This window comes from Ischnura elegans (genome assembly GCF_921293095.1).
Source record: "Ischnura elegans chromosome 13 unlocalized genomic scaffold, ioIscEleg1.1 SUPER_13_unloc_1, whole genome shotgun sequence".
Classification (NCBI taxonomy): Eukaryota; Metazoa; Arthropoda; class Insecta; order Odonata; family Coenagrionidae; genus Ischnura; species Ischnura elegans.
Window position 1 is genome coordinate 10,824,876 of NW_025791657.1, and position 27,434 is coordinate 10,852,309.

The 27,434-nt window shown below is 36.6% G+C and overlaps 1 protein-coding gene across 5 annotated transcripts in view; it reads right to left on the minus strand.

The window, feature by feature from the left end:
* The window catches only part of LOC124172283 (zinc finger protein 37-like), a 65,907-nt gene extending 41,054 nt beyond the window's left edge, over positions 1-24,853 (minus strand). The window contains exons 1-5 of one of the 5 annotated variants that reach the window (XM_046551705.1): positions 24,494-24,850; positions 22,319-22,400; positions 11,943-12,724; positions 5,554-5,706; positions 1,658-1,777 (exon numbers count right to left, since the gene is read on the minus strand). In XM_046551705.1, the coding sequence (XP_046407661.1) occupies positions 1,658-1,777; positions 5,554-5,706; positions 11,943-12,488 (819 nt within the window). In that variant the 5' untranslated portion in view covers positions 12,489-12,724; positions 22,319-22,400; positions 24,494-24,850. Of the gene's footprint in view, positions 1-1,657; positions 1,778-5,553; positions 5,707-11,942; positions 12,725-22,318; positions 22,401-24,459 lie in introns of all 5 variants that reach the window. The other 4 variants (XM_046551703.1, XM_046551702.1, XM_046551706.1 and 1 more) reach the window with 4 other exon arrangements.
* Between the last annotated feature and the right edge of the window lie 2,581 nt (positions 24,854-27,434).

Below are 27,434 nucleotides of genomic sequence, written 5' to 3' on the forward strand. Positions count from 1 at the left end.
ATACATGAAAATATCACTTTTTCTCTCCAACCCCCCTTTAACCACCCCCCAGTCAACCTATAGCCCCCCAAAACATGTTTTTGATCTAAGAAGTTCCAAATGGTCGATTTTCGTGTTTTGCGACCACAGTAAAAGTTATCCACTTTAGGCATATCCACATAGTAGGCATTTAAAAGCATAGGGGTGGCATTTTGAAACATAGGGGGCTTACCATTCACTGAAAATTTAATAAATATAGTGACTTTTTTAATACGTCACTTTTGGTTTTTCGGGGTCACTGAGTTTTTTTGCTTTGTGTCATATATAAACGTTGCTCATCCCCTGTAATCTAAATATAAAGGCTGGTTTTTAAAAAAAAATTTTTTATAAGAGCTTATTATTGAAATACACATCGATATAAATTTATTTATGATGCTTATGTTTAAAAAAAATTGCAAATTTAGTAAAAATGAGTGGATTTTTCAGTAGGGCTATGAAATTAGCTGCCGGCACTCATAGTTTTAAACAGTACTCCGTATAACTCTCAATTCCTTACCCCCCTTCTGCTCCGTACTGAACGGAAGTGAAAACTGTTTGTATGGGCACAAAATCAATGACTGCTTAGTGCCGTGATGTCAGAGCTCACTTGATCACTGAGCGAAGTTGAGCTGCCAGGCCTGACTTTCATTAAAGACGTCAAAATTGGCCGTTAAAATAACAAAGAAAAATAGAGGGAGGTTTCCACGCCATAACTTAGATTCAAACACTGCTTTTACCAAATGGTGCATACGGTTCGAAAGAGGGGTCCTTGCTGAAGGTCATACATACGATCGAAGAACTCGGGAGTGGATATTAATTATGTACGGAGGCGGAGAAAGAACTCCTGGCCTGACTGGTAGAGCCTGTCAATTAACATGCTCCAAACTGAATGTATTAAGAAATAAAGTATTTCTCAATAAACTATTATGTCCTCTCTGTGGAAGGCAGAGAGGACATAATAGTTATAGTAGACATAATCTTAATCGACCAACAGCAAATGGCAATTGAAGTTAATATGCCATCTCATTTAGACTTATTCAAGCTTTGAGTAGGAGGAACAACATTTCCAGGCATATCTTGATACATAATGGCTGATAAAATGGTGGAAAAAACCCTATCATTTTAATTAATTACCACATAATTTGACATTTCACCCCATAAATGCATTGTTTCCTAAACACCTTGCGATTTCCTCATAAAAAATGGATTCAAAAGTATGAATGGCATCAGCAGAGAAATTGAGCATAACAAAGTCAAAATCAATTGACAATAACCGACGGTTTTATGTCTATACATAAATGGCTATTTTGTCAGAGAGCTCACATGATCACTGAGCGAGGTTGAGCTGCCAGCGTTGAAAAATACACCAAATCGGTTCACTAAAACGGATCATTCATTTCAAATGATTCATACATGAAAGCTCTTCTGTAGTTGTTCATGGTTGATCAGGTGAGGGAAAATGCAGCAGGTTTCTGCTGAGAGGTGTTGGGAATATTTCACAACAGAATGACATTGTGCCGTAGAAAAACAGTACTATATAAGGGAAGAGCACACTGATACACAAAACTGTAAGCACAGAACTGTGCTTACAGTTTTGTGTATCACAGAACTGTGCTTAACAAAGCAAAAGTGAACTTACCAAGTCATCAGTCCCAACGGGGTCTATGACTCCACTTGAAACCTCAGCTTGATCTCTTGTGTAAAACACGGGATTATTCCCCTTCCCAAGGTGGTCTTGAATCTCCTCTTTCACATTGAACTGAAAGAAAATGCTTGGTGTCATTTAATAATGGCAAAATTATAATACCCTTTTTAAATAACGGCAATGAAAACCTACTATTTTACCAGAGACAACTCAAGCTGGACAAAATCATGTGATCACGAGATTCTTATCACTCTCAGTTCAGCCTAGCAAACATTTAAGTTCAACTGCTGCAGTAATTTAGCCATGCTTTCCAATATTTATTATTTCATAAAAATACTAGCTGACCGGTAAACTTTGTACTGCCTTATACCCACTGAAGAGTTTAGTTACACCATTTGTTACTCAACAGAGGCTGAACTGATTTCAGTAATATTTAACTTATTGTAAGAAATTAATTTAAAAAATCAATAAAAAATATAAAAATAAGTATCAAAATAGCTCTTTAGAAACATTTTTTTATCCAGACTTCACCAGGGACATCGACCAAGGCATTTGTACGCGGATTTCTTCAGCAAAATTTCTAATTTTTATGTTTTTAACTAAGGAAATTTAAGATGTTGTGGTCTTATAAAGTAGTTAACAGTGTTGAACCCGTTCTTAGGGCATATTAATGCCATGCTAGTCTGATACTTGACTCATGCTCAAAACCTTGCAAAAATAGCTTCTAGGGAGCAGCATTAATATGTCGCGTGCCATTAATAACTCAGTTTGGAAAAGTGCTTTGCACAAACGTGCCCCGGTCTACCCTACACATTCGGATTTAATCTCTTCAGTCAAGTACCATCTGATACATGTTTTCTACATTCAGACCTCAAACACTCACCTTGTTATCAGTTAATCGTCATTGCAAATGCAACTTGCATTGGAAATTCAATTCGCTAACACAGAAATTGGTTGGAGTCATGGGAATCCTCGGAATGAAAATTTTCAGTGAATTTTGAGTAAAAAATGAATTTTTCTTTGAATTTTCCTTTGAGCATGGATGTGTGCATCGCACTGATTAACTGTTGTTTAAACACCAAACAAATAACATTAATTAGTTTTGGTTGTTTAGATTTTAAAGCATCATCATCACCAGCAAACCAACCATCAGCTGTAAATTGAGCTGTGGTAAGCCATGAGCAACCAATAAGTTTAAAAATTCACATGGATAATTGGAGACTTTGTCTCCCTTTGCTACAGTCTATAGATTTTAGTGACAGCAGAGTGCCAACTATTTGATACTGAATTGCTAAGTTTAAGTAATGTAACATCTTTGTTCTTAGCAGCAAAAATTGCTCGTTCACTCAACCAATCGTGAATTTTGTGGCCATCAGTCATGTTCGAGAACACTTTGTGAATGAGCTAATCTTTCGACAGGAAATGAAATCAATCCGCTTAATTCGTCAACAGGAACACCACCATTACCAACAGTCAACAATTGCTTGGAGATTTGACTACAAACACGGCAGTGATGAGTCTGGGCTTAGCTGGAATTAACACGTTGCGTACCGGGGTATTAAAATTCCTTGGAATGCTGAGATTGGAAATATGTGCCTATTAGGGCATAATGCCTTTGGTTTAAACATGGTTAAAAAGCTAATGTTTAGAATATAACTTTACCCAATCAAACGTTATGATGCATCATTTCATTATGAATAAAGAACAACAACTGAAAACATACTAACGAATACGTATTGTACGCTTTAAAATTGTTCAGGCTGACGCGCCTAAATGACGAGAATCTTCGTCATCCGTCCGGAACGTTCCGGAAAAACATGACGAGAATTCTCGACATCCGTACGCAACGTGTTAGATTTTTTAACCCTTTCCTGCCGGAACTTACAATTGGATAATGTTTTCCGTGCTAAAAGTAGCATGAGAATATGTTAAACATCTCTGAATGGAGCTCTTTTTTGGGTTGGAGTCACCCTGGTATTTCCATTCCTCAGATTTTGGGCCCAACTCAACCTTAACCCGGCCATTGGACTAGACCCTCTAACCCTATCTAAGCACGAATCCATGGTCAACTTATTGTGCTACCAATATTTTTTCAACCAAATATTGCAATAGATCATCAATAACTTACTCTTCTAAAGGAATTATGAACATTTTTTAAGGATTGTGGAATTTTACTCAAGATTTCTAGCGTTAATAATAAAAAAGTTAGTGCACATAAGGTACTAAGACTACAAGCACAGAAGTCTGTTACTTTTAACCCTTAACCAGTAACGGGCAATCCCTTTTACACTACCAGTGAAACAAAAATTCATAAAACACAGCGAAGTAATTTTTATTGCTTACAAGGAGACGTCACCAAAGTGATGTTCAGGATCTGGATACGGATGTTATTTTCTGAAAATATAAAGGTAAGATAGAAAAAGTGTCACGGCTTTCTTCCACATAGGCCCCGGTTCGAGAGATATTCGCTTGTAAAAACTTCGCGCAACATGACATCCCTTGAGTAATCGCCGTATTAAGGCACAATTCGGAGTTTCGCTTAAAATCCATAAATTGATATTAAATTTGAAAAATTCGCGAAGTAACTAAATAAAACGAATGGGGATAAAATGTAACAGTGACTTCAAATATTAGCAGAGAGAGTAAAACACGGCCGTAGTTAAGAGGTTAGTGATTACTCAAGGGATGTGATGCTGCGCGAAATCTTTACAAGCGAATATCTCCCGAACCTGGGCCTATGTGGAAGAAAGCCGCGACCCTTTTTCTTCCTTACCTATATAGTTTCAGTTAATAACATCCGCATGCAGATCCCGAACATCACTTTGGCGATGTCTCCTTGTTAGATTAAATGTTTCGTTGACTTCTCAACAATTATAAACCTTATACTTAATATTATGCATTCCCAATACAAACCAACATTTTCAGTAAAAATTGCTATTTGAAACAGAATCAAAAAACTGATATCAAAAACACTTCAGTTGTTATTATTATTAAAAAAAGTTGTTGTTATTATTATTGTCCTTTTCAATTAAGTGCCTAATTTTCCAGGTTACGCACCTAAAATGCTTCCTGACAAATTATTAATTATTATTACTATTCTTGAAAAATCGCTAGGAATTGTTTTCAACAAGTTTTTTAATTATTTCCACCAGCATCATGTTTATTCCTTTTTCCAATTAAGTGATGTGAGGTCTCTACGTGAGACCACTACGAAAATTCAGTACTCCTAATATATAAATTATTTGGTTTTAGAAATCCCAGTTTAGACGAATGGCAATGGTCAATTTTAACTGTATTTGAAAAAGGCCAGATTGGCGCTCATGCGATGCCACTCCACGTGACTTCACAGTGACCTAGACTCTATATGAGTAGTCAGTAGTTTTACATTGTCTGAGATAACCAATGCATGCATGTGGCATAAAACTCAGGGAAATATTTCTTAATAATCACCTATTAAAATTACATATGGTCGGAAAGTATCCTTCATTTGATAGGGTAATAATAATCGTTATTTAAGCCAAGCACTACCTGCTAGCAGGGTACTCTAGCTCAGGGTCAGGGCTAGCAGACTGCATCGTATCAGTGCTCATAGCCTCGCACCAAGGTGGCCTCACTCGGCAGCAGCTGGAACCAGAATGTCGTCACACGGGTTTTTCCCAGTATCCATACTTAGCCGTCGCATTATTGTGGCCTTGAAAATGCCTACTTTTCATTTAATCATGAAGAATAGATATCGTAATTTAAAAATCTAAAAACGTGAAATATGTACTCCAGGAGTAATAATCTTTCGATTTAGGCAATTAATAAAGATAGGAAACCACCCTTTTCAGAAATTTTCACAACTCAAGGTTATTCAACCCAGGTTATACTGCACATGGGAAAAAACTTACCAATATATTGGTTCTGGGTACTCGGTAGTCTGGCACAGGATTGCACATCTCAGTCGTTTGGACTGAGTTGCCTCTTATCACATCTTGAACGCAGTCTTTTGACTCAGCAGACGACCCCAACTCGTCATCACCTGCCCCCTTTCCTTGGATACCCTGCAGAAAAAGTGGCAGTGATCAACAGCTCACCTCCTCCAAAATCAACAAAAATGTGATTTTTCCTAATCTCAATGAAACAGATTTTTAAGTTCGTTATCTATACTTTCTCATAAAAATTGAGTGGAGCCAGCATGTCTGTTTATTAATCTCTCAAAAACTACATAACTGACTAAAATTTGGCATGACAATTCTTGGGTATATTTAGTTCACATAGTCTGTAGCAGTGGCACAGCGAGAGGGGGGTTTTGGGGGATAAACCCCCCCCCCCCGAACTCAGAGATTTTTAAGTTTAACCTATTTCACTTAATTGGATTATTATTACTTACAAAATAGTGTAAATATTAATAAAATATCACTCAGAAGGCCATAAAACTCACCATTTTGAAGCATTTATCTGAAAAATTTTGTAAGGAAGGGCCCTGGCATCTCCTGCTTACCCTGGCGGGTATTCCACACCCTCAACACCCAATATCCCCCCTAGCCTTAATTCCTAGCTGTGCCCCTAGTTGGTAGCACAGTGAGGGGGGGTTTTGGGGGATAAAACCCCCCCAGAGCTCAGGGAGACTTTTTAGTTAAATCCGTATCATTTCATTCTATTAATAATGGGTCCACTGGTTACTTGGGGCAGCCGCTTAATTGGGACAGATCTTGAAGAACAGAACCCAATGGAGGAATATCCCAGAGTATTCTCCACTTAATTGGGACAGCAAGCCACTTTATTGGGCCATGAGTCGGCGACATAGACTCTATACTAGCAATGAAATTAATTTTTTTTGTTTTCAGAATACTATTTGTTTTATTTTCCCCTTTGATTTACTCTCATTTTTCACAAATGTTCCTATTTTTGCCCTATTTTGAAAGCTCTTATTGTTTTACTATCCGCAAGAGGATAGGACTTTTCTTTAATAGGACTAAGTAAAAGACATTCATTCGGCGTCGCTCGAGGCTGTGAAAAATATTTTTCACTAAATTATTAGTATTCTTAAAAATGATAATAATTTAACTAAAATCCCTGATTTATTAATCAAAGTAATGGTTTAATAAACTTAGGTTGCACTATAAGCGTTCTTTAGTCTTCTTTCTACCATTTCAAAGTTTTATATGCCCATGTACAAGAGAGTTCGCCTAATTGGGGCAGCCGATTTATTGGGGAAAAGTGCACAAGTCCCGATATGTCCCAATTAACCGGAATCTACTGTATATGTCCTTACAGAAGAGTGTGAGGATTAATAAAATATTCCTCATAAAGCCATAAAACTCACCATTTCGATCCATTTATCATAAAAAATTTCTGGGGGAGGGCCCCCGTACCTATCGCTTATCCTGGTGGGTATACCACACACACCACGTCTAGTTGCACCTAAAAACCCCCTAGCCTTAATTCCCACCTGCACCCCTGCACATAGTGGCTACATTGTAACATCCTTGTACCCTTGGAAGGCCTTCAAATTGACCCTTTCACAGCACAATACATAATAGCCCAGGAAGACAATATGGGGGTCGTTCAAAGGTATTGATGTCGACAGCTTTCAGGAGCCGTTGACATCAATGGGCCTCGCTGCAAAAGCCTACATTACAAGCTGTGCAGACGTACATTTATTCCTTTTTTCAAATGATGAGTGCTAAAAATAGCCATGAACAATTGTAATTTTAACAGATACGGAATGAAAAACTGTTTTTTATTGTCTTGAAAATATTTTGGGGCATTAAAGAGTCAAGCTTGCATTGTCATCCCACTCTACATAATCTTCACTTCAGGACAAAAAAACTGGAAACATTGAAACGAGAAATTGCAAAGGACATTTCAGGAAGATAAAAATATTCATACCGAGGTACGGTTATCACCGTTTACTCTTACGCATACTATGTCATCCTTCGTCTCTATGAGACTTCTCAATAAAGAGCCTCTGCCACAGAGATGTCAAGCAGTAGAGGCTCGACATGGTAATTTAAGCTCAAAAACTCAGCCCCTTCAATTAGTCAGCAAGCAACAATACCATTCCGACGTTGTTGAGAAAGAGATTGAACCCTATTTTAGTGAACTAGCTGTTCCCATTGCCCTTGTAACTGAATACCGGAAGAAAATGGACACTCTTCCATGACTTAAAAAGCTGCCACAAAAGAATCTTAACTTTTCCCCAATACTACACACTACCGATGGTATCATAATGATGTGCAGGCATCATTTTGAGGGCCTCCTCTGCCTTTCAGCCGAAGCTCCTTCATTCTCAGGCGACTTCACCTCAACACTTGAAAGTGTTAACCAACTCTAAACTCTAGGGGAAAGATTAGGACGTATTAACTCTTAAACTGCGGGAACATTTTAAAAAGTTTTGTTTTTCTGGGATGGCCTAGGAGAGTTTTGCGATACCTACAGTGAGGGAAAGAACACTTGAGCTCTACCCGGGGAGCAATAAAAATTTTGGGAAACTGCTGTAGGTAGTCGAGTATCCTCTATATTATTTCTACTGTATAGATACCTTTTTATCAACTTATACGCAACCAAACTCTACAAATCAGGTACCAAAATGCATAGAATTTATCAGAGAACATTTGATGGCATATCTTACTTCCTAAATATTGCTATTGTTTCCTAAGATTGATTTTTAAATAATTAAAAAATGGTAAATATTCCTGACATTAACCGTGCACAAACTGATACATTTGTTCATTTGCAACAATATCTCGCATTCTTTAAATAACTTTTCTCAAAATGCGGCTGATTACACAGTCAAGTCTCATGTTGCTGCGTAAGAATGAGTCATCATGTGCGTTTAAAAGAGGATAGTGTAATTACTTCCAATGTTGTGTTTAAAGAGGTCCTCTGACCTCAATTTATACATGAACATTCCAATTAAATTTGTACTTAAGACCCTGTCTTTTTTTCTACATTTTAAAATTAGAAATGCGCCTATCCCTCTGTGGACCTGCATTGAAAAGAGCGGGGGAAGCCCGCTGGTAGTGGGCGCAGCACGCTTGTAAATATGTATATATAAAATATATAAGTATACATAAATATGTATAGTAGCGCTCACTCTGCCCTCAGTGTAGAGAAGCAAGGAGTAGCACATGGTACAACATAGCACTACTCGTTAAACATATGATGCCCGACACTAATGTCAGTATCGGTGCTTACAACTTTTTTTTTAAATACTATGGAAAATATGACTACAGGAAATGAACGATAAAACTATACAATTCAGTATAAACTAGGAGTGTTAAACTACCCCATAGTGCATGGAAAGAGAGCAGCAGGGAGGCATTTGGTTCCACCACCTACCGAAAAAAAATTATATGTACATGGTGACTGCAGGAAAATTAACTGAAGACTGCTAACAAAAACCAATACATGTACGTATGAGTAAAGATAAGTATATATCAATATTTAATAGTAAATATCAATATTTGTTTAAGTATTTCCCCCAGTCAGTATCTTAACACTTAGAGTGCCAGGAGCGCTATCAGCGCTAAAATGCCTCGGCACTTTTGGCTTAGTACCTAGAAAATTGGTTGGTGCTCCTCATGCAATGGCACTCCTAGATGCTGATAATTAACTAATCATACAATTGTCAATATTCATTCTATATTAACATTAACTACTTTCTTCAAGTTAAAAAAATTAACTCATATTACCAAAATTTCGACAAATAATATAATAAATAGGTGAAATCACATATAATAATAAAGATTTCCCTGAAGTTTTTGAACATTTTTTTAGCCCAATTTTTTTCCCTAACCTACTGCAAAATCAGCAAAAATGCCTCGGCACTTTTGGCATAGTACCTAGAAAATCGGTTGGCACTCGAATGGTTAAACATTTGAAAACGTTCTTGCAGTATAATGGTGAAAATGTTTCAAAAATATGCAATCAGCATGGCCACAATGCTCACATTTCCTCTTTGCTTTCTAAGTGTCCCACATGTATCCTAGATGACTTAACCCTTTCGCGCCGAATTCCGCACCACCTGTGCGGCGAGGATTTTTTTCCTGAACTACGAATGCCACACCAGTGCGTCCTGAATGTTCTTACCCTAACCAACGAATGCCGCACCTGCGCGGCACTGGTCGAAAAAAGTGACCGTGGCAGACACAATAGACCCACGGACACAGTCGCCCCTCGTGATCCGCCTTAGCTTGAGCCCAGTCCCTTCTTCGGCCGCTCAGGTCGATCCTTTCCTATCCTTTCCACGCGGTCAACTACTGTTGTTTGCAGTGTTTTTTCCTAAAAATATTTGTTGCTTACTTTTGAAATCCAATGCTAGAAATGAATTCATCTTTTTTTGCTGACCACATGGAAATTTCAAGCAAAATTCTAACGTTAATATCAACAGAGTTATAGAACAATAGTAAATATACTAAAACCGTCTATATAAACGTTAGAACTTCGTTTAAAATTTCTGCACGCTCAGAAAAAAACCCTAAATTCATTTTGAATTTTAAAAAATTGATGCGAACAACAAGTATTTGCATATATTCTGCGTTAATATTTTAGCTAGTTGACCGCAGACTTGTGCTAGGAAGGGGCTTTTAATCCCTCTAGGGTCTGGGACAGAGGAAAAGGATTGGCGCCCCACCGAGTTGGGTCCAAAAATGTTTCAGGAGGGTCCCACTGCCTTTAGTCGACGCGGAAAGGCTTCGTACAGAGGAGTAAAGAAAACTTTCGAGAGACTCGTATTGAGGAAGAATTTCCTTCAACGAAGGTCCGGCGCAAAAGGGTTAAGTCTTTACCAGATTCCTTTCTCCCACTTATCAGTAGGCCATAGCCAGAAGGGCAGTGTCCTCACACTTCCCTTTAACAACTTGACATCATGTTTTGCATTTAATCCTTATCTACTTGCAATGTTTTTTGAGATGTAGTACTGGCATGGCATTATGCCAGATACTCAAATTGTCTATTTAATTCCTTAATAACTAGTGACATTTTCTCAAAACAACCATGCATTTTTGAATGTTTAAAACTGGTTTTAACAGTTTTAGATTGTTATATTTTGATATTTTCAATATTTAATATTTTTTCATAATTAAAAAAAATGCATTTTTTTGGAAAAATGTTAAATCATATTTAATTTTCCCTCCATTCGGGTCCTGGGAACTCATGTTTCAATTACTATAACAAAATGCAAAATAAAGTAATACACACCACTTCACCTCACAATGGTAATTACTACAATGCCAAAAAAATAAGGCATCTACAACACAACTAGTGGTGAGGGGACATACCAAGTCCCCAGAGCAGTTTGCATGATGTATACACTTCACAAGGGTGAGATATACTGACAAAAACCAGTTTGGTGGGAAGGGGAAAGTAGACTTAAAGTTATTTACTACCAAAGCGATGCAGCCAAATCACCCTGGAAGTAAACAAATTTAGTATCCTGGGGGTCTACCGTCACCCCATGCCAGGAGTTAAATTCTATCCTACATTTCCCTTAGCGAAAAATCTGTTGCAATTTCAACGGTTAATTGGGACCAATCCCACGGTAACTGTTGAATCCTACATTAACTGCTGAATTCATTAATAAATGTTGGATTTATCTGTCACTGTTAGAGTTAACAGTTATTGTTAGTTTTAACAGTTACTATTAGTTTTAAATGTTACTGTTAGTTTTAACAGTTAATTCTATTTTTAACAGTTACGGTTAGTTTTAACAGTTAATTCTATTTTTAACAGTTACAGTTAGCTTTAACAGTTAATTCTATTTTTAACAGTTACTGTTAGTTTTAACAGTTACTGTTAGTTTTAAATGTTACTGTTAGTTTTAACAGTTAATTCTATTTTTAACAGTTACTGTTAGTTTTAACAGTTAATTCTATTTTTAACAGTTATTGTTAGTTTTAACAGTTACTGTAAGTTTTAAATGTTACTGTTAGTTTTAACAGTTAATTCTATTTTTAACAGTTACTGTTAGTTTTAACAGTGGTTCAATTTACTGTTGAATTCAACTGCAGTTACTGTTGGATTCAACTGCAGTTACTGTTGGATTCAACAGTGGTCCCAATTACCATATTTGTCTGAATATAGTCCCCCCTTTTTTTCCAAAAATGCTCGAGGTAAAAGTAAAAGGGGGGACTATATTCAAACGCATTTATTTAACTTTTCCCGAAACTGAAGCCTCAAAATTAGGGGGGGAGGACTATAATCAGAGGGGGACTATATTCGGAGAAATACGGTAACTGTTGAAATTTCAGCAGTTTTTTCGCTAAGGGTTTCCCTGCCGCTTTCTGTGCCTTACCGTACTGCCTCCTGCATTTGATGCAGTCAGCTCCGATGCATCCGTTGGCGATGAATATACTTTGTGCCCTTCATCAGAGCACCCAAGTTCCGTGACCGCCATACTAAGCACAAAATCCATGCTGTCCTGAAGTATAGTAAGACACTGGTAGGCCTCATTGTTCAGTAAATAGATTGCATGATGGAGCAAATCAAATCCAAGGAAATAGTTACTGCTTGTACCTAATACTTTACGACGATACTTTCTATCATCTGGTAACTTGGCAGCAAAATCCACTATCAAATTCCTACCAGTAGAGCGAGTTAACCTCCGACCATCCACCAAATTTTGATTCAGCCACTCTAACCGGTTTTTCCCACAAAAGCTGTTCATATACCGATACTCCTTCCATTCCTCAGAAGCTGGAAGAGAGGTAATGACACTTTCCTGAGATTTAATTAGCACTTTCACAGTTTTTTGTTTACTTATCCACTGAGGAAGTCTTGGAAGACGTACTACCACAGTATCAGTTTTGGGGTATGATGACGATTTTCTTCTATACCTCATGATATCCTTCAGTATCAATTGATAAGGTACCTACAGATGAATCTAACAAAAGCATCTACTCGTGAATGAACAAACACTTGGCACAAACTTGGAGATGACGTTCAAGATCAATCTTCCGCTACTTGTAACATCAAAAATTAACACCTTCATCATTAGCTCAGTTCCCAGGAATGGTTTCATTCAATTTCCATGGCTGGTGTTTCCTTAGCAGTGGGTAAACACACCGGTCTGAAAACCTGAAAAAAGAAATTAATTATATAAGTTTGATTAAATAAATTCACAATGGAAAGTAGCTGACACATTGCAATTCAAAATCATGAATACACTGCAAAACTCTGAATGTGAACTATACATAATTTTTCTATAGCTCGTTGATATAAATAAATAAAAAAATCTTTTCCAGAGGGCAAACTGAGGTGCTTGATCAATGGGGTACACCATAAAATGCATTTTTGAAATTTTTTTGGTGAAGAGCCATGCTGCTTTGATAATATTAAGAGTTGTATAAGGTTATTATGCCAAACAAATTACATAAATGTGTTAAATGGATCACAAAAAACCTTGCACAAAACTAATCCATGTCAAGTAGTCAAAAGAATCAACTTATTTTCAAATAAGTCTCCCTAAATCGCAACAAACAATCCCTTTTCTTTCTTTCAACAACCCAACATTTGCTGTCAGGCACCAAAACTGTGTTTAAACTATGACCAACACTTTTTTAATTTGAGGACTTTTAGCCACTTAATTTTTATCCAATTTCTCACACTGTCCTCAGCAATACTGAGCCCTGAAGTCATGTTTGGGTGCTCAGATGATGTCAAGTTTTCAATAAGCCAATAAAGAGTTATTTCTATAGACATATCTGACTTGAAAATCATTCTTCACATGTGAAATTTTCCTCCAGTACATTATAGGTAGGACCCATAGATTTAGAAAATAGATGACAGACTACAAGAGTCAATCAGGGCTAGACATCAACACTGACCATTATTTACAGATGATGAAATGAAGAGTGTAAAGATGTAACCAAGAAAAAAGTTGAACATAGTCAGAAAGAGATGTAAAGTGAACTAAAGAGAATTGCAAAGTATTTAGAATATATTTAAGTTCAATGGGTTACAACACATTTACAGATTAATAGGGTAGTGTCCTTCATCAAAGAAAACAAAATGCATTAATTGTTATTCGTTACCCACCAGTACTGTATTCATAATATACATGTTATTTGGTTTTACAAATCTCAGTTTAAACGTACGTCAATGGTCAATTTTATCCTCATTTGAAAAAGGCCAGAGTGGTGGACATGCGATGCCGCTCCATGTGACGTCACACGGACCTAGATGCTAGACGAGTAGTCAGGAGTTTTACATCATCTGAGATTACCAATGCATGCATGAGGCACAGAGCTCAGAGAAACATCTCTAAATAATCACCTATTAAAAATGACTATGGTCGGAAAGTTTCCTAAGTTTCATAATCCTTATTAATGCCAAGTGCAACCTGCTAGCAGCCTACATCAAGGCAGTGCTGACAGCCTTGCACCATCACATGGCGGCAGCCAGAACCAGATTGACATCACACGGGCTATTCCCAGCATTCATACTTAGCTGTCGTGTTTTCGTGCACTTGAAAATTTTTAAATTTCATGTATCGCAAAAAATAGATATCGTCATTTAAAAATCTAAAAGCATGAAATACATATTCCACGAGTAATTATCTATTGATTTAGTCAATAACAAAATAGGGAACCACCCTATAATAATTTTATAGGAAGAGTGGCGCATAAAAAGGAATTGAAGTAAATTGAAGTAATATTTATACTAAGATCCATGCTCGAATTTCAGATTACTTAAGGAATTTATATATTATATAGCATCCCCAAGAGCACCAGAAAAATTTTAAGTCCTGTATATTTCGAGTCTACAGGTAACGTAACCCATGGAAGTTTGATGTAGACCAAGATTATACACAATATATACCAACAATAATATGTTTACAACGTTTGCATAATTGCATACATTGCAGGAAACATTTCACATGGAAAGCTTGTTTGGTTGTTAGGGATTGCTTGTATTTATCACGTTTTTGTCATAGCAGTTGCATGAGATAAGTCTTGTGTTTCTAACAAAAAAGCCATTGACCTCATTTGGTTTGACTTACAAAACTTGCATTCCTAAAATCACACTGCCGTAACACGTTCCTTGCTCATGATGTAACGTCTATGTCATGGCAGTCTACTGCATTACTGAAGATGTAAGGATTACGTTCCACCCTGCGTATTATTTATTAGTTACAGCGTTATATTCCCCCTGAGCGCCAGCCACCGGTATAAGGGTATGGGAGAGGGTCAGTCAAAAGTCTTTGCTTGTTTGCCATGCTGAGAGCTCCGAAAATTTTTCTTTCAATTTTTTCTTTGTTTTGTCTATTTTACCTTGTTTAGCTCTGCAAGGATGTCTTTGGAGGTGGGTTTTTACAATATATGTATTTCATTATTACTTTCATTTTATAATGCAGAAAATAGTCATTTCTGCTCTCAATTGTTCCTATACCTTTTTTAAAAAATAAAATATTACAAATATTCAACGCGAAATTAAAAAAAAGATCCCTTTGCAGTTGACGAGGAGACGTAAGATACTTGACTACAAGTTATTTTGACTTTCTTAATGAATTTTCACAAAATTTTTAACAAGTATCTATTTAACTGGTTTAACGAGAACGAATGGAAATATTTTCTCTAGATTTTATTTTCATTTTCAGTGTCCATTGACGCTAAGGTGGTTAACTGCTTGCCTAATTTTGGAAATACTCCAGGCATTTGTAAGTCACTTGTTATGATAAATAATAAATGCTTCCTTTCTCATGTTTTTAAAGTTTCCGAGTGAATTTTACTTGCTATGATTTTATCTTGGAAAAATTTGTTTTCATTCGCTGCACTTGAACTAATGCCCATATTTGCATAAATTTTACAATAACTTTAGTGAAGTCATTGTTCCACATTGCAAATTCTTTTTACTATTTACATTTTATGCTCAACAGCTAGATTTCTACATCCTTATGTTCACTTAAATTTGTATGAGACTCATTAATTGATTTTTTATGCAATATCTGAAATGCTTACAAGTATGTATTTGGCATTATCCACAGTAAAAAAATGCCTCCGAGAGCAACCTCCCCCAACCCAGTCTCATGCTGCTGAGCTCGGAGAAACTGATCCGGCCCAAGGATATGTACGTCTGAGGATGTATATTGAGCAATGTGTGTCCCGAAGCAGGAATTACTAGATGGAAATATTTAACCATAGAAGAATTTCACTATTTTTTGGCCTTAACTTTCATACAGAAATTATAAATATTGCCCCTATTCCTGATTATTGAAAACTAATCCTTTATATGACTTACATTGCTTCAGAAGACAGAATTCACGTGATTGATTCATGTCAATTCTCCGAGCCCTTCATTTCAACGAAAACCCCTCTACATTCTCTCTGACTCCAGTACCCCTCTGATGGACTGCTTATTCACAATAAGCCCCATTATAGACGCATTCAAGGAAACAAAGGACAAAGTTGTGACCCCTTCACCTGACTTCCCCATCCTTACGTTCACTAACATATGCATTTGAGACTCATTACTTAATTTTTTCCATAATATTCGAAATCCTTACAAGCATTTTCTTTGGCATCCTCCCCAGCAAAATATACCTACGAGATCAACTTCCACTAGCCCAGTCTCATGCTGTCGAATTCAAAGAAACTGATCCGGTCCGAGGATATATACACCCGAGGATATAAAATGGGCAATGGGTGTCCTGAAGGAAAATTACTAGATGAAAATATTTAACCATATAAGATTTTCCCCCTTTTCGGATTTATTTTTCTTACAAGAATTATCAAAATTTCCCGTATCTCCGATTACTGAAAAGGTCATCCTTAATATGACTTGGATTGCTTCAGGAGAGAGAAGTCGCTTGATCGATTCAAGTCAACTCTCCAAGCCCTTCAAATCAATGTGAACGTTCTCTGACTCTAACATCCATCCGACCAACTGATTATCCAAAATAAGCCCCATTATAGACGCATTCAAGCAAACAATGGAGAAAGTAGTGACCCCCTCACGTGACCTGTGTTTGGAAGAGTCTATGGTTCCATTGAGAGCTAGGCTGGGATATAGCAAATATATGATGGGAAAGCACCTCCAGTACATAATAAAGTTGCACATGCTGACGGAAGCAAAGGGTTTGGCACAGCAGGTCATCGAAACCAAGCAGCTTCCAATTCAGAAGAGTCTGAAAATGGGCATTCGGAGAAGATTGTAAAAAATTGACGGAGAATCATTGTGACTGTGGCCAATCCTTTTACATGGATGACTTTTATAACAGTGCAGCCAGTTCTAGATTCCATCCAAATGGAAAAAATTATGTGACGGGGATATTGCGGTGAGCCAAGAAGGGTATTCATTCTGTTTTGCTCTCCCAGGAATTAAAGAAAGGTGAGGTGGTGGAGGCCTTTTCTGAGGATGAAATCTGTTTCCTAAGGTGGAAGGATAAAAGGGAACTGCGGATGATCAGCACTGAATTCAGTGAAAAAAAAAATGACTGAATCCACGAAAAGACAAGATTGCACACCAAGAAAGCCACTGGCGGTGGTTGAATACAGCAATTGCACGAGTGGCATCAAACCTAGGGATCAAATTATGTCTCATCCATCATTTTTAAAGGAGAAATTTTTAATTCATTTCAAATCTATTTGAAAGGAAATCCATCAAATGGTAAAAAAAATGGTTAATTCACCTGCTGAACTTACAGTTACAGTGTTACTGAACCATATTTTTTCATTCACAGAAAATTTTTGGAAAATTCCTCTCAACGACTTTCGAATTCAAATTATAGAATATCTAAAGACAATATCTATATCTCAACTGCTTTGAAGAGACAGTCATCCTAGCCCGCTTCATCCAAAATCAGGGGACTATCAGTATATTTCCCTGACTATGCAACAGACAAGAAAGACAGAAAAGATGTAAACAGAAAAGGTGTAGGTAGTGCTTCAAGAAGAATGTCCACTAGAACACATCATATTACTGCCCCACCTGCCTGGCTGAGCCTTCATTGTGTCTCGAGTGTTACCAGGAGTATCACAAGATTTTTTTATGCTGAAAATTATTTACAGAGCCGGACAAAATTTTTTTAATGCATATCTTTTATATTTTCTAAGTAAATTTGTTTCTTTTATGAAATGATATTATTTGATATAAAGCAATAAGTAAATGAAAAAATCTTCTTCAAATGCTAGTCAAATTCTGATCTGTAAAACAATATGTTTCATTAAAATAATTCTTCGTTTACACAAATTTTCCTTTATATTCATAGACCTATGTATGACATTGTACAATCTTTTCCATAGGATATCATTTAGCTCAGTCACATTTTCCATGATGGGGAAGATCACTTTTGCTGGAAACATTTGCAATATTTACTTTAGTGCAATAAAACGTTTAAAATTGTATTTAATTGTATCATTTCCAGATTGAAAACTTAACCCTGTCACTGCGCAAATAAGCTGATGTAGGCTACTGAGGGTTCCTTGCGGCTACTGATGGGCAATAAAAATAAAAAGAGGAATAAAAGATGTCCGCATGACATCCACTTGTCAAATAAGTACTTCTAAGCACACATGGACTCAAAGAGTACTTCAAATCGTCAATACACAACGGGACCAGGTTAAGCGTAAATTTTAGCTGCATTACTATTTTTATTAGTTTTTTTCCAGAAAATGATTAGGTGAGAAAGTGTTTTCGCTGCAGTGCTGACAAAGAGCGAAGAAATATACCTGTGTTGCCAGAAGGTATCACAACTTTGACAGGATACTTAGGAAATTTAAATTTCAAATTTTTAACGAATGAAGGATTACTTCTGGATAAAAATAGTGAAAACGTGTACCCAGCATCACTAATCATAAGATCACGTCGTTAAAATACAAATAAAAAATACAAATTTTTTCCAAAATGTCTGCCACCGAGAATTTCCTCTAAAAAATGGTGAGCAGGGAATGTGTTGAAACGTGGTTTAAGTTCTCGCATTTTGTAAAAGCCAAATAAGCAATCATTGAATACGGTTACCAAACATTTTTAGTAAGGAAAATTAACAAACGGCAAGCTATTTTGAGCATCATATGTAAATTTCAATAATGAATAGATGAATGAACCACAGCAATCGAACATAATACAAAATAAAGCAAAAACAACAAAAAACTCAGATCCAAGTAAGGCATTGCCTTACATGAAATTAGACTTTAGTAACTTTCAAAACTATAAAAATTATTTTCACTATCACCATCATCAAAAACAAGAATATTCTATATTATTTCTACTGTATAGATACCTTATCTTAACTTATACGGAACCAAACTCTACAAATGAGGTACTTAAATACACAGAATTTATCAGAGAACATGCGACGGCATATCCTACTTCCTAAATATTGCTATTGTTTCCTAAAATTGGTTTTTAAATAATAATAAAAAAAAAGTAAATATTCCTGACGTTAACAGTGCACAAACTGATACATTTGTTCATTTGCAACAATATCTCGCATTCTTTATATAACTTTTATCAAAATGCGGCTGATTCCACATTCAAGTCTCCTGTTGATACGTAAGTTTGAGTCATCATGTGCGTTTAACAGAGGAAAGCGTAATTACTTCCAATGTTGTGTTTAAAGAGGTCCTCCGACCTCAATTTGTACATGAACATTCCAATTAAATTTGTACATAAGACCCTTCCTTTTTTTTTCTAAATTTTAAAATAAAAAAACGCGCCTATCCCTCTGTGGACCTGCATTGAAAAGAGCGGGTGCAGCACGCTTGTGTTGTTATGTTGTTGTTTTTTTAGCAGTCTTCAGTTAATCTTCCTGCAGTCGCCATGTACACATAATTTTTACGGCAGGCGGTGGACCAAAATACCTCGCTGCTGCTCAGTTTCCATGCACTTTGGGGTCGTTTAACACTCCTAGATTATACTGAATAGGGTGGTTTCCTATTATTTTTTTATTGCCTAAAGCGAAAGATTATTACTCCTGGAGTACGTATTTCACGCTTTTAGATTTTTAAATGACGATATCTATTTTTCGCGATCAAATGAAAAGTGAAAATTTTCAAGCGCGCGAAAACGCGACGCTTAAGTATGAATGCTGGGAAATATCTCCGTACGTCGGATTTCTGGTTCCCCCTCCCGCCCGGTAAGTTGACCTTGAGGCGAGGCTTAGCGCTGATACATCGCAGGATGCTAGCGGATAGCTGAGTACCTTGCTGAATGGTAGCGCTTGGCTTAAAAAAGGTTTATTAATACCTTATCAAACGAAGAAAACTTTCCGACCTTAGCCAGTTTTAATAGGTGATTATTAAGACATGTTTCCCTCAGCTCTGTGCCTCATGCATGCATTGGTAACCTCAGATGATGTATAACTCCTATTCTCTCGTGTAGAAACTAGGTCCCTGTGACGTCATGCGGAGTGGAATCGCATGGGCGCCAATCTGGCCTTTTTCAAATGAGGATAAAATTTGACCATTGCCATTCGTCTAAACCGGTATTTCAAAAACCAAATAATTTGTGTATTATGAATACACTAATGGTGGGTAACGAATCGCCATCAATGCCTTTTGTTTTCTTTGATGAAGGAAACTACCCTATTGTATAGTTTTAAAGTTCGTTTCCTGTAGTTATATTTTCCGGGGTGTTTAAAAGAAAAGTTTTAAGCACCGATAACGACACGTGAGTTGGGCGTCAAATGTTGAACGATTAGTGCAATGTTGTACTATGTCCTTGCTTCTCCACTCTCGGCAGAGCAAGCGCAACTAGTTTCGATTTCTTTTCGACGGGAACAGTGCGGTGTCACAAGGAAACCATCCCAGTTCTCTCCTTTGAGCTATATTTTTTTTGTCAAAAATTTAGTTCTAAGTGATAAAATAAATATGGAAGATGTAGAAAAAGTTATCTTCATTTGGGCAAAAAATAGCATTCGGTATTGAAAGTAAACTTGTGTTCTTCACGTGTAAGACTCAGGTAACTTAGAGACCAAATTTAGTAAAAAAAAGGGCATCTTATATGCGGTCAAATATGGTAGGTCTTCATAAAAAGAGGTCAACTTCACATTGCTCACTTCAAGATGACACACTTCATCTTTCATCAGCAAAAAAGGGTGAAAAAACACAAGTACCAGGACCTCTATTTTACAACGAAGCTACCAACTTCAATTCCACCAACAGCAAAAGAGAGACTGTTGATTTCTGCAATGGCTCATATAATTTTTAAAAATTCTTGGCACTGTTGTACTTCTATTGTTTCACTTTTGTGTGTTAGTTTACTATTTTTTATGATGAGTGTGCATACATTCATTTATCCTGAATATTAAGCATTACCTATTCCCACGGATTTCATTGCAATTAATTGTACTTAAGACGTAAGGAAGAAAAATCTCTTAGTGTTTGTGGGCAATAAACTTTGATAAATTGAAGAATTGAACATAAGAGTGGCTGATAATGTAAAATGGGGAAAAGGGTAGTTTCCTTCATCAAAGAAAACGAAAGGCATTGATTGCGATTCGTTACCCACCATTAGTGTATTCATAATACACAAATTATTTGGTTTTTGAAATACCGTTTTAGACGAATGGCAATGGTAAAATTTTATCCTCATTTGAAAAAGGCCAGATTGGCGCCCATGCGATTCACCTCCACATGACATCACAGGGACCTAGTTTCTACACGAGAGGATAGGAGTTATACATCGTCTGAGGTTACCAATGCATGCATGAGCCACAGAGCTCAGGGAAACATGTCTTAATAATCACCTATTAAAACTGGCTAAGGTCGGAAAGTTTTCTTCGTTTGAAAAGGTATTAATAAACCTATTTTAAGCCAAGCGCTACCATTCAGCAAGGTACTCAGCTATCCGCTAGCATCCTGCGATGTATCAGCGCTAGGCCTTGCCTTCAAGGTCACCTCACCGGGCGGGAGGGGGAACTAGAAATACGACGTACGGAGATATTTCCCAGCATACATACTTAAGCGTCGCGTTTTCGCGCTCTTGAAAATTTTCACTTTTCATTTAATCGCGAAAAATAGATGTTGTCATTTAAAAATCTAAAAGTGCGAAATACGTACTCCAGGAGTAATAATCTTTCGATTAAGGCAATAAAGAAATAATAGGAAACCACCCTATTTTTAAAAATTCTTAGCACTGTTATATTTCTATTGTTTCACTTCTGTGTGTTAGTTTACTATTTTTTACGTTAAGTGTGCAAACATTCATTTATCCTCAATATTAAGCATTACCTATCCCCACAGATTTCATTGCAATTAATTGTACTTTAGACGTAAGGAAGAAAAATCTCTTCGTGTTTGTGGGCAACAAACTTTGATAAATTCAAGAGGTTGATATGAATAAAGCAAACCTCTACTAGCTTCAATACTAACGCCTCAATTGAAAATTCATTGGTACTTTATTTATACTGCATAATGACATTAATGCAAGAACATACGGTATTCAGAATATCAATACTACATCCAAGATCGGTTGATATTTATCAGTGGCTTTGTATAGACAACAATGCGTCTCAAAAGTGGATGGTTTTCTTCATTTTAGACACATAAGCATGATATCGTAATTGTCAATGGTAGCAAATTAAGTTTGATTTTGATGCAGTAACAAAGTAAAAAAAATAAAATATGTGGCTACAATGTCAGTTTATAGCACACCCTAACATCTTCTCAAGACCTAATGTTAGCAGGGAAAATGAATACTTTAGCATGTACAGAATGTAATTCCGTCACTTACCAATTAAAATCCAAGGACGAGCAGTAACTGGGGTTCTCAAAATAACATGGATACAGAATGCGATTATTTGACTGGGTAATGCCTTAAAAAGAAAGATCAACGGATTAAGCAATTGACAAAAATTGTAGTCTATCCTAAGGGTAGCAGTTGATTTGAAAATTCTGCTGGATTATCAGATTAATTATAACAGAACAATATTGTTCTTAGCTGCCGACAGCTTTATTAATTATAAATTATATTTTAATACCCCAATTTCATTTTAATATGCTAAATTTACCAAAAATCACGCATAAAAAATCTTAAATCTTTCATGGAACAAGAAAGAACTACAAATTTTGCACAAGCTCCTTTGCTAAGACCCATGTAGCTGGCAGTACACACAGTCATTCAATCATGCGTTCCTTCATATCCACAAGGTCACACCATTATTGTGCATTCAAAACATAAATTTATCCAATGTTTATCACAAATAATTATAAAAAACTTAAATAATAATATTTTACTTGATCAAAGTAGTTCTATGCATTATAAAATGATAATAATATGAAGTGGATTGGGAGCCACTTAGGTAAAACTGTATCAGCGTACCTCATCAAACAGGACATATATTACAAATAAATGAATGCAAGAAAATATGCACAATATGATAACAGAACTTTGCATTAGCATGCTCTAAATAAATACAAGAAAACAGGCAAATAGTTATTGCAGCATTGCAAGGTGGGAATGGAAGGGTGAAGAGAAACCTATGGCATTAGGCTGCTCCGTATTAAATTGTTAAGGGGGCTATGGCTTAACATCTTAATATTTTATAAAATACATATAACACCAGATTCGAGTAAAAGCAATAAAAAATTTGAGAGGCTGGACAGAAAATAAACTTTCTACAACAAAAGCACACAGATAAAATATGTACACAATTTATTTTTCTAAATTCGCAATATATAGAACCAAATATCATGAATTTAATCCAATTGAGAGACTGGTCGAATTTTCATAGAGTGAACATGAATCTCTGTGCATAAAAGTTAGAATCAGTCAACCTTAACCCTCAATTATTTCAAGTTGAAAAACAAAGTTCGCGACAGAAAGACCGTTGACAAATTTAGGCGTATGCATACAGCTTCGTTCTGATGATCGAGAAGTGGACTTTCGTATTAGGTCAATCTAAACCGAAATATGTACGATACAGCATTGTGTAAGTTAACAGAAAACTATCCAAACACCCAGCTATCAACGTTCAAAACACGGTCAACATGCTTAGATATTTTTTTCGTTTTTGTTACCACTTCTCAAAAATTTTAATCGTCATATGACTTCATAACCCTCGAAATTATTAACGAAAGAGTCAATTTTAAAAACTTCTTGTCGTTAGCAAAGGCAACATTCAGTTGCATTTTTCAGCAGTATAAGTTTCTGATTTGAAATTCACGCTCATTTTATGCTCACACTCATTACGCAAATACTATACATTCCCAAGATATAAAAACATTGTAAATATTTAATGCTTAATTGGCGAGGGTTAAAATATTACCGATACTCCAGCAGAGACGAATAGGTCGCTGGATTCGTTAAGAGATGCATTTATTACTCAGGATAGTTCCAGCATAAAAAGGATATAAGATCACGAAGGAAATGTGCATGGTGAAATAACATACATACAAGGGAACGACATCCTTGGGCGATTACGAATGAGCCACACAACGCATGTTTGTATACAATAGTCTATAAACATTTTGGACTTAACTATTCACAACAAGAATGTAACCCAAATAAATTAAAAAACCGCATGCATGATGTAACTGTGAGGTGCCGATAAGAAATTATGCTTTTGTATTAGATTCAGCAGTACCACTTGGCAATTATAGCAAGTGTGTAATAGATATATTTTTATATACTAATATATAACAGGAAGTGACACATTTTTCCCCGCTAACAATGAGAATGTGATACACGAATAAGATTCGGTAACTAGCACATGGGAATACAAGATTACAAAATAATTTAATCAAAAAAACGACAAGACTTCCATTACCTCTTCAGTGCTTGTGCGTGGGTTAGCTTAAATTATTTCGCTCAAAGACAAGAACAACAAAATAATATAAACACATTAAATACACAAGAACAAGAAATCTACTAACCTAGATTTGAATGACGTCCTGCATCATTTCTTACCTTATCTATATGCAGTATTTCAACTTGAAGATGCAGTCTCTGAACCAAATAGCTATGCCCTCGTTTCGTACCAAAAAAATCAATAACATTTTTACACTTTTGAAGACAAAGCCTTCACATTTTACGCATACAGCTATCTCTCACACCATTAACTATTAAAACTGAGTTCGAAAGAATATCCATGAGGAATTTTGATTAATTGAGAACTGCAATACCTCACACAAATTGAACAGCTACCCTATGCATTTACACCAACGGAAAAAGCGACTCATGCATGTTGGCGAAAGAGAAAATCGAAATGCGCCTAGACTCGACACTATCGACTCAGAAGTCGAAAAGATCGACTCAAAGGTGAGGTATCGCCTGATCGATTGTAAAAGCCGCGCGGCGGTCATTACGGTTAGGAAATAAGGTGCTGCGAGGTAACTTGGACACCGTTTTTCAATGTAATAGTAATACAATATCATTTTCAAATAATTTTTTTGTACAGATAACCCCAGTGAATGGCTGAGAAAAAACACGTTATGATTTATCAACAATTAAACTAGCACATCACGCACAGAATGTAATTTCTACCAGTTAGCAATATTTTATATTAATATTATTTTCAGGTCTCAGTTGGCCCCAGTGACTTCACGACTTAAGGCCTAGTTACACGGTACATTATTTTTTACATTTACATGATTACACGGTACATTATTACATGGATTCTGTATTTTTTTCTGAATGGTTATGGACAAGATCCACGATTAGGTGATTCCACGCTACCCGGTCAACACAACAACTATGGCTTCACTGTGGCCGGATAGTGGTTTACTTGTGGCAACTATGGCTAGCCACAGATTGCCATATTATGGCCAGACTGTGGTTGCCATGCATAACTATGGCCACACTGCGGATCGTCTCAGGAACGCCACAGATTGGCAAACCAAACATTTGTAAACATAGGCATATTACGGTTGCTATTGATTCAGGTTGGTTGGTAAGTTATTAAAATGGAAGTTGGTTGATTCCATGGATATAACGAAAGTGTTTTATCCACATTATGGCAGGCCACACTTTGGCCGGGGGTCAAATTTGAACCGTTAACCGGGGGTTTAAATTATTATGGGGCCATAATGCCAACCCGCTATGGCCACAATTGTTGTGTCGACTGGGTATTTTTTTTCGGACAAGTTTTCGAACATTTTTTCCCTTTTTCTTCTGTTCCTTCCTATAAAAAATATTTTTCCTCGTAAAAATTTTTCACCAGATCAAGCTTCAATCGAGGGAAATCACTTCCAAACTCCACAGTAGATCCACTGTGGAGTTTGGAAGTGATTTCCCAGCACATGGTGATGGCATAGCAGGTATTCCCTTCTCATGAAGTAACTGTTTTGCCTGTCTCACAGTGTAGTCTGAAACATGAAATTCACTCATAATCCTTTTCCTAGACCAAAGTAAAGGGGCCAGGGTCAACATTTGAAGTTTACCCTGCCAGCTAACTGTTGGCAAGTTATTCTTAATTTTAGTCTGCAGATCATTCAATTTGGCTTTCTTTCGCTTGATGAGTTGACTGTCACTCTCATCTTCATCACTTCTTAGATTTTCCAGAGATGGATTCACTAATTTCAATGCACCAGACAAGGTGATGCTTGGACTGTGTTATCTTTCCTTTTCCATACGAGCATCTACTGTGAGCAGTCAAAGAATGTAATTTCAAAGGAGAGCAGTCTAAAGCCTCCAAACTGCAGTTTGCTTCATCTTATTATCTATCACTTTCCACCAAAGACTTAACTGATGTAAGTTCTTTACCGCTTTCATCAATGCCATTGGAAACAACTTCACTTTTACAAATTTTTGAAATCCTCTTGTTACACCTACAGCAAATTTTCCCTCCAGGCTTCACCAGGATGCCCACTGCTCTCACAGACTTACACTTTTTTTAGAGGTATGGTCCTCAGAAATTTCCTCACAGGACCTTTATGAATGGCAAAGAGGTACAGCATTTAAGCTGATAACACTTGTATTTCTTTAAGTAGCAATGAAGATGATGAGAGCACACAGTCAATGGTGGTGAAATAGGAATAATGCACTGCAGGGCAATGAAATTTCTGTCCACTTCTGGTAGTTCCTCGAAATAGAAGGTTTGGGCTGTGTTTGTGTAGCTCTTTTTGTGAAATTGAGAACTGAGTTCTCGCACAATGATACCTCTGACATGGCAAGACAGACCTCAATACAAATGAGATGTTAAAATGTAAGCCTGGCTATCAGTCACACAAACATGAGTTACATAGTCTGAAATTCAACCAGGATATCACTTAGGCAGCACCATATGACGGAGGAATGAATTAACTTCACTTAGACTGAAATTGCTCTCTTCTGATTTTACATTTTATACCATACTATTCAGTTAGGTTAAGAGATGGAAGAGATAGCCCAGTAGGAATAGTCCTGAAAGCACGAAATTAGCAGTACGTGGGGGAGTACATTCACATGATTACTTATGTGTTTCCTACTCTAAGAGCCAGTAGCATATGCTATGGTGAGATAATGCATGATCCAATATTGTTTAATCATGAGTATTAGCTTATATCTCCTCTAAATTGTGTAATTTCTAGGTGCCTTGAAAAAGAGCCATTTTTTTCCGGTGAACATGAACAAGTATTTTTTTTACTAAAAGGAACGCCGGACTCACGATTTTTTTCATCAGGATCTTTGCTCATACATTAGTGATTACTTTAAACTGAACCAGGAGTCTGTACTCGCATGGCCTTTCCCTGTGGATGCTGATAATGAAAAATAGTGCAAGGGAGATTATTTTAGTAAACCTTATTTTTTTGCAGCTGAATAACTTCATGCAGTGAATATTTAACGATAATCGTGGGATCATTATGGACCACTTATCTTTGGAAAAAAATCATGACTTTTCATCTCACAGGAATGGAGTTATGGATGAAAA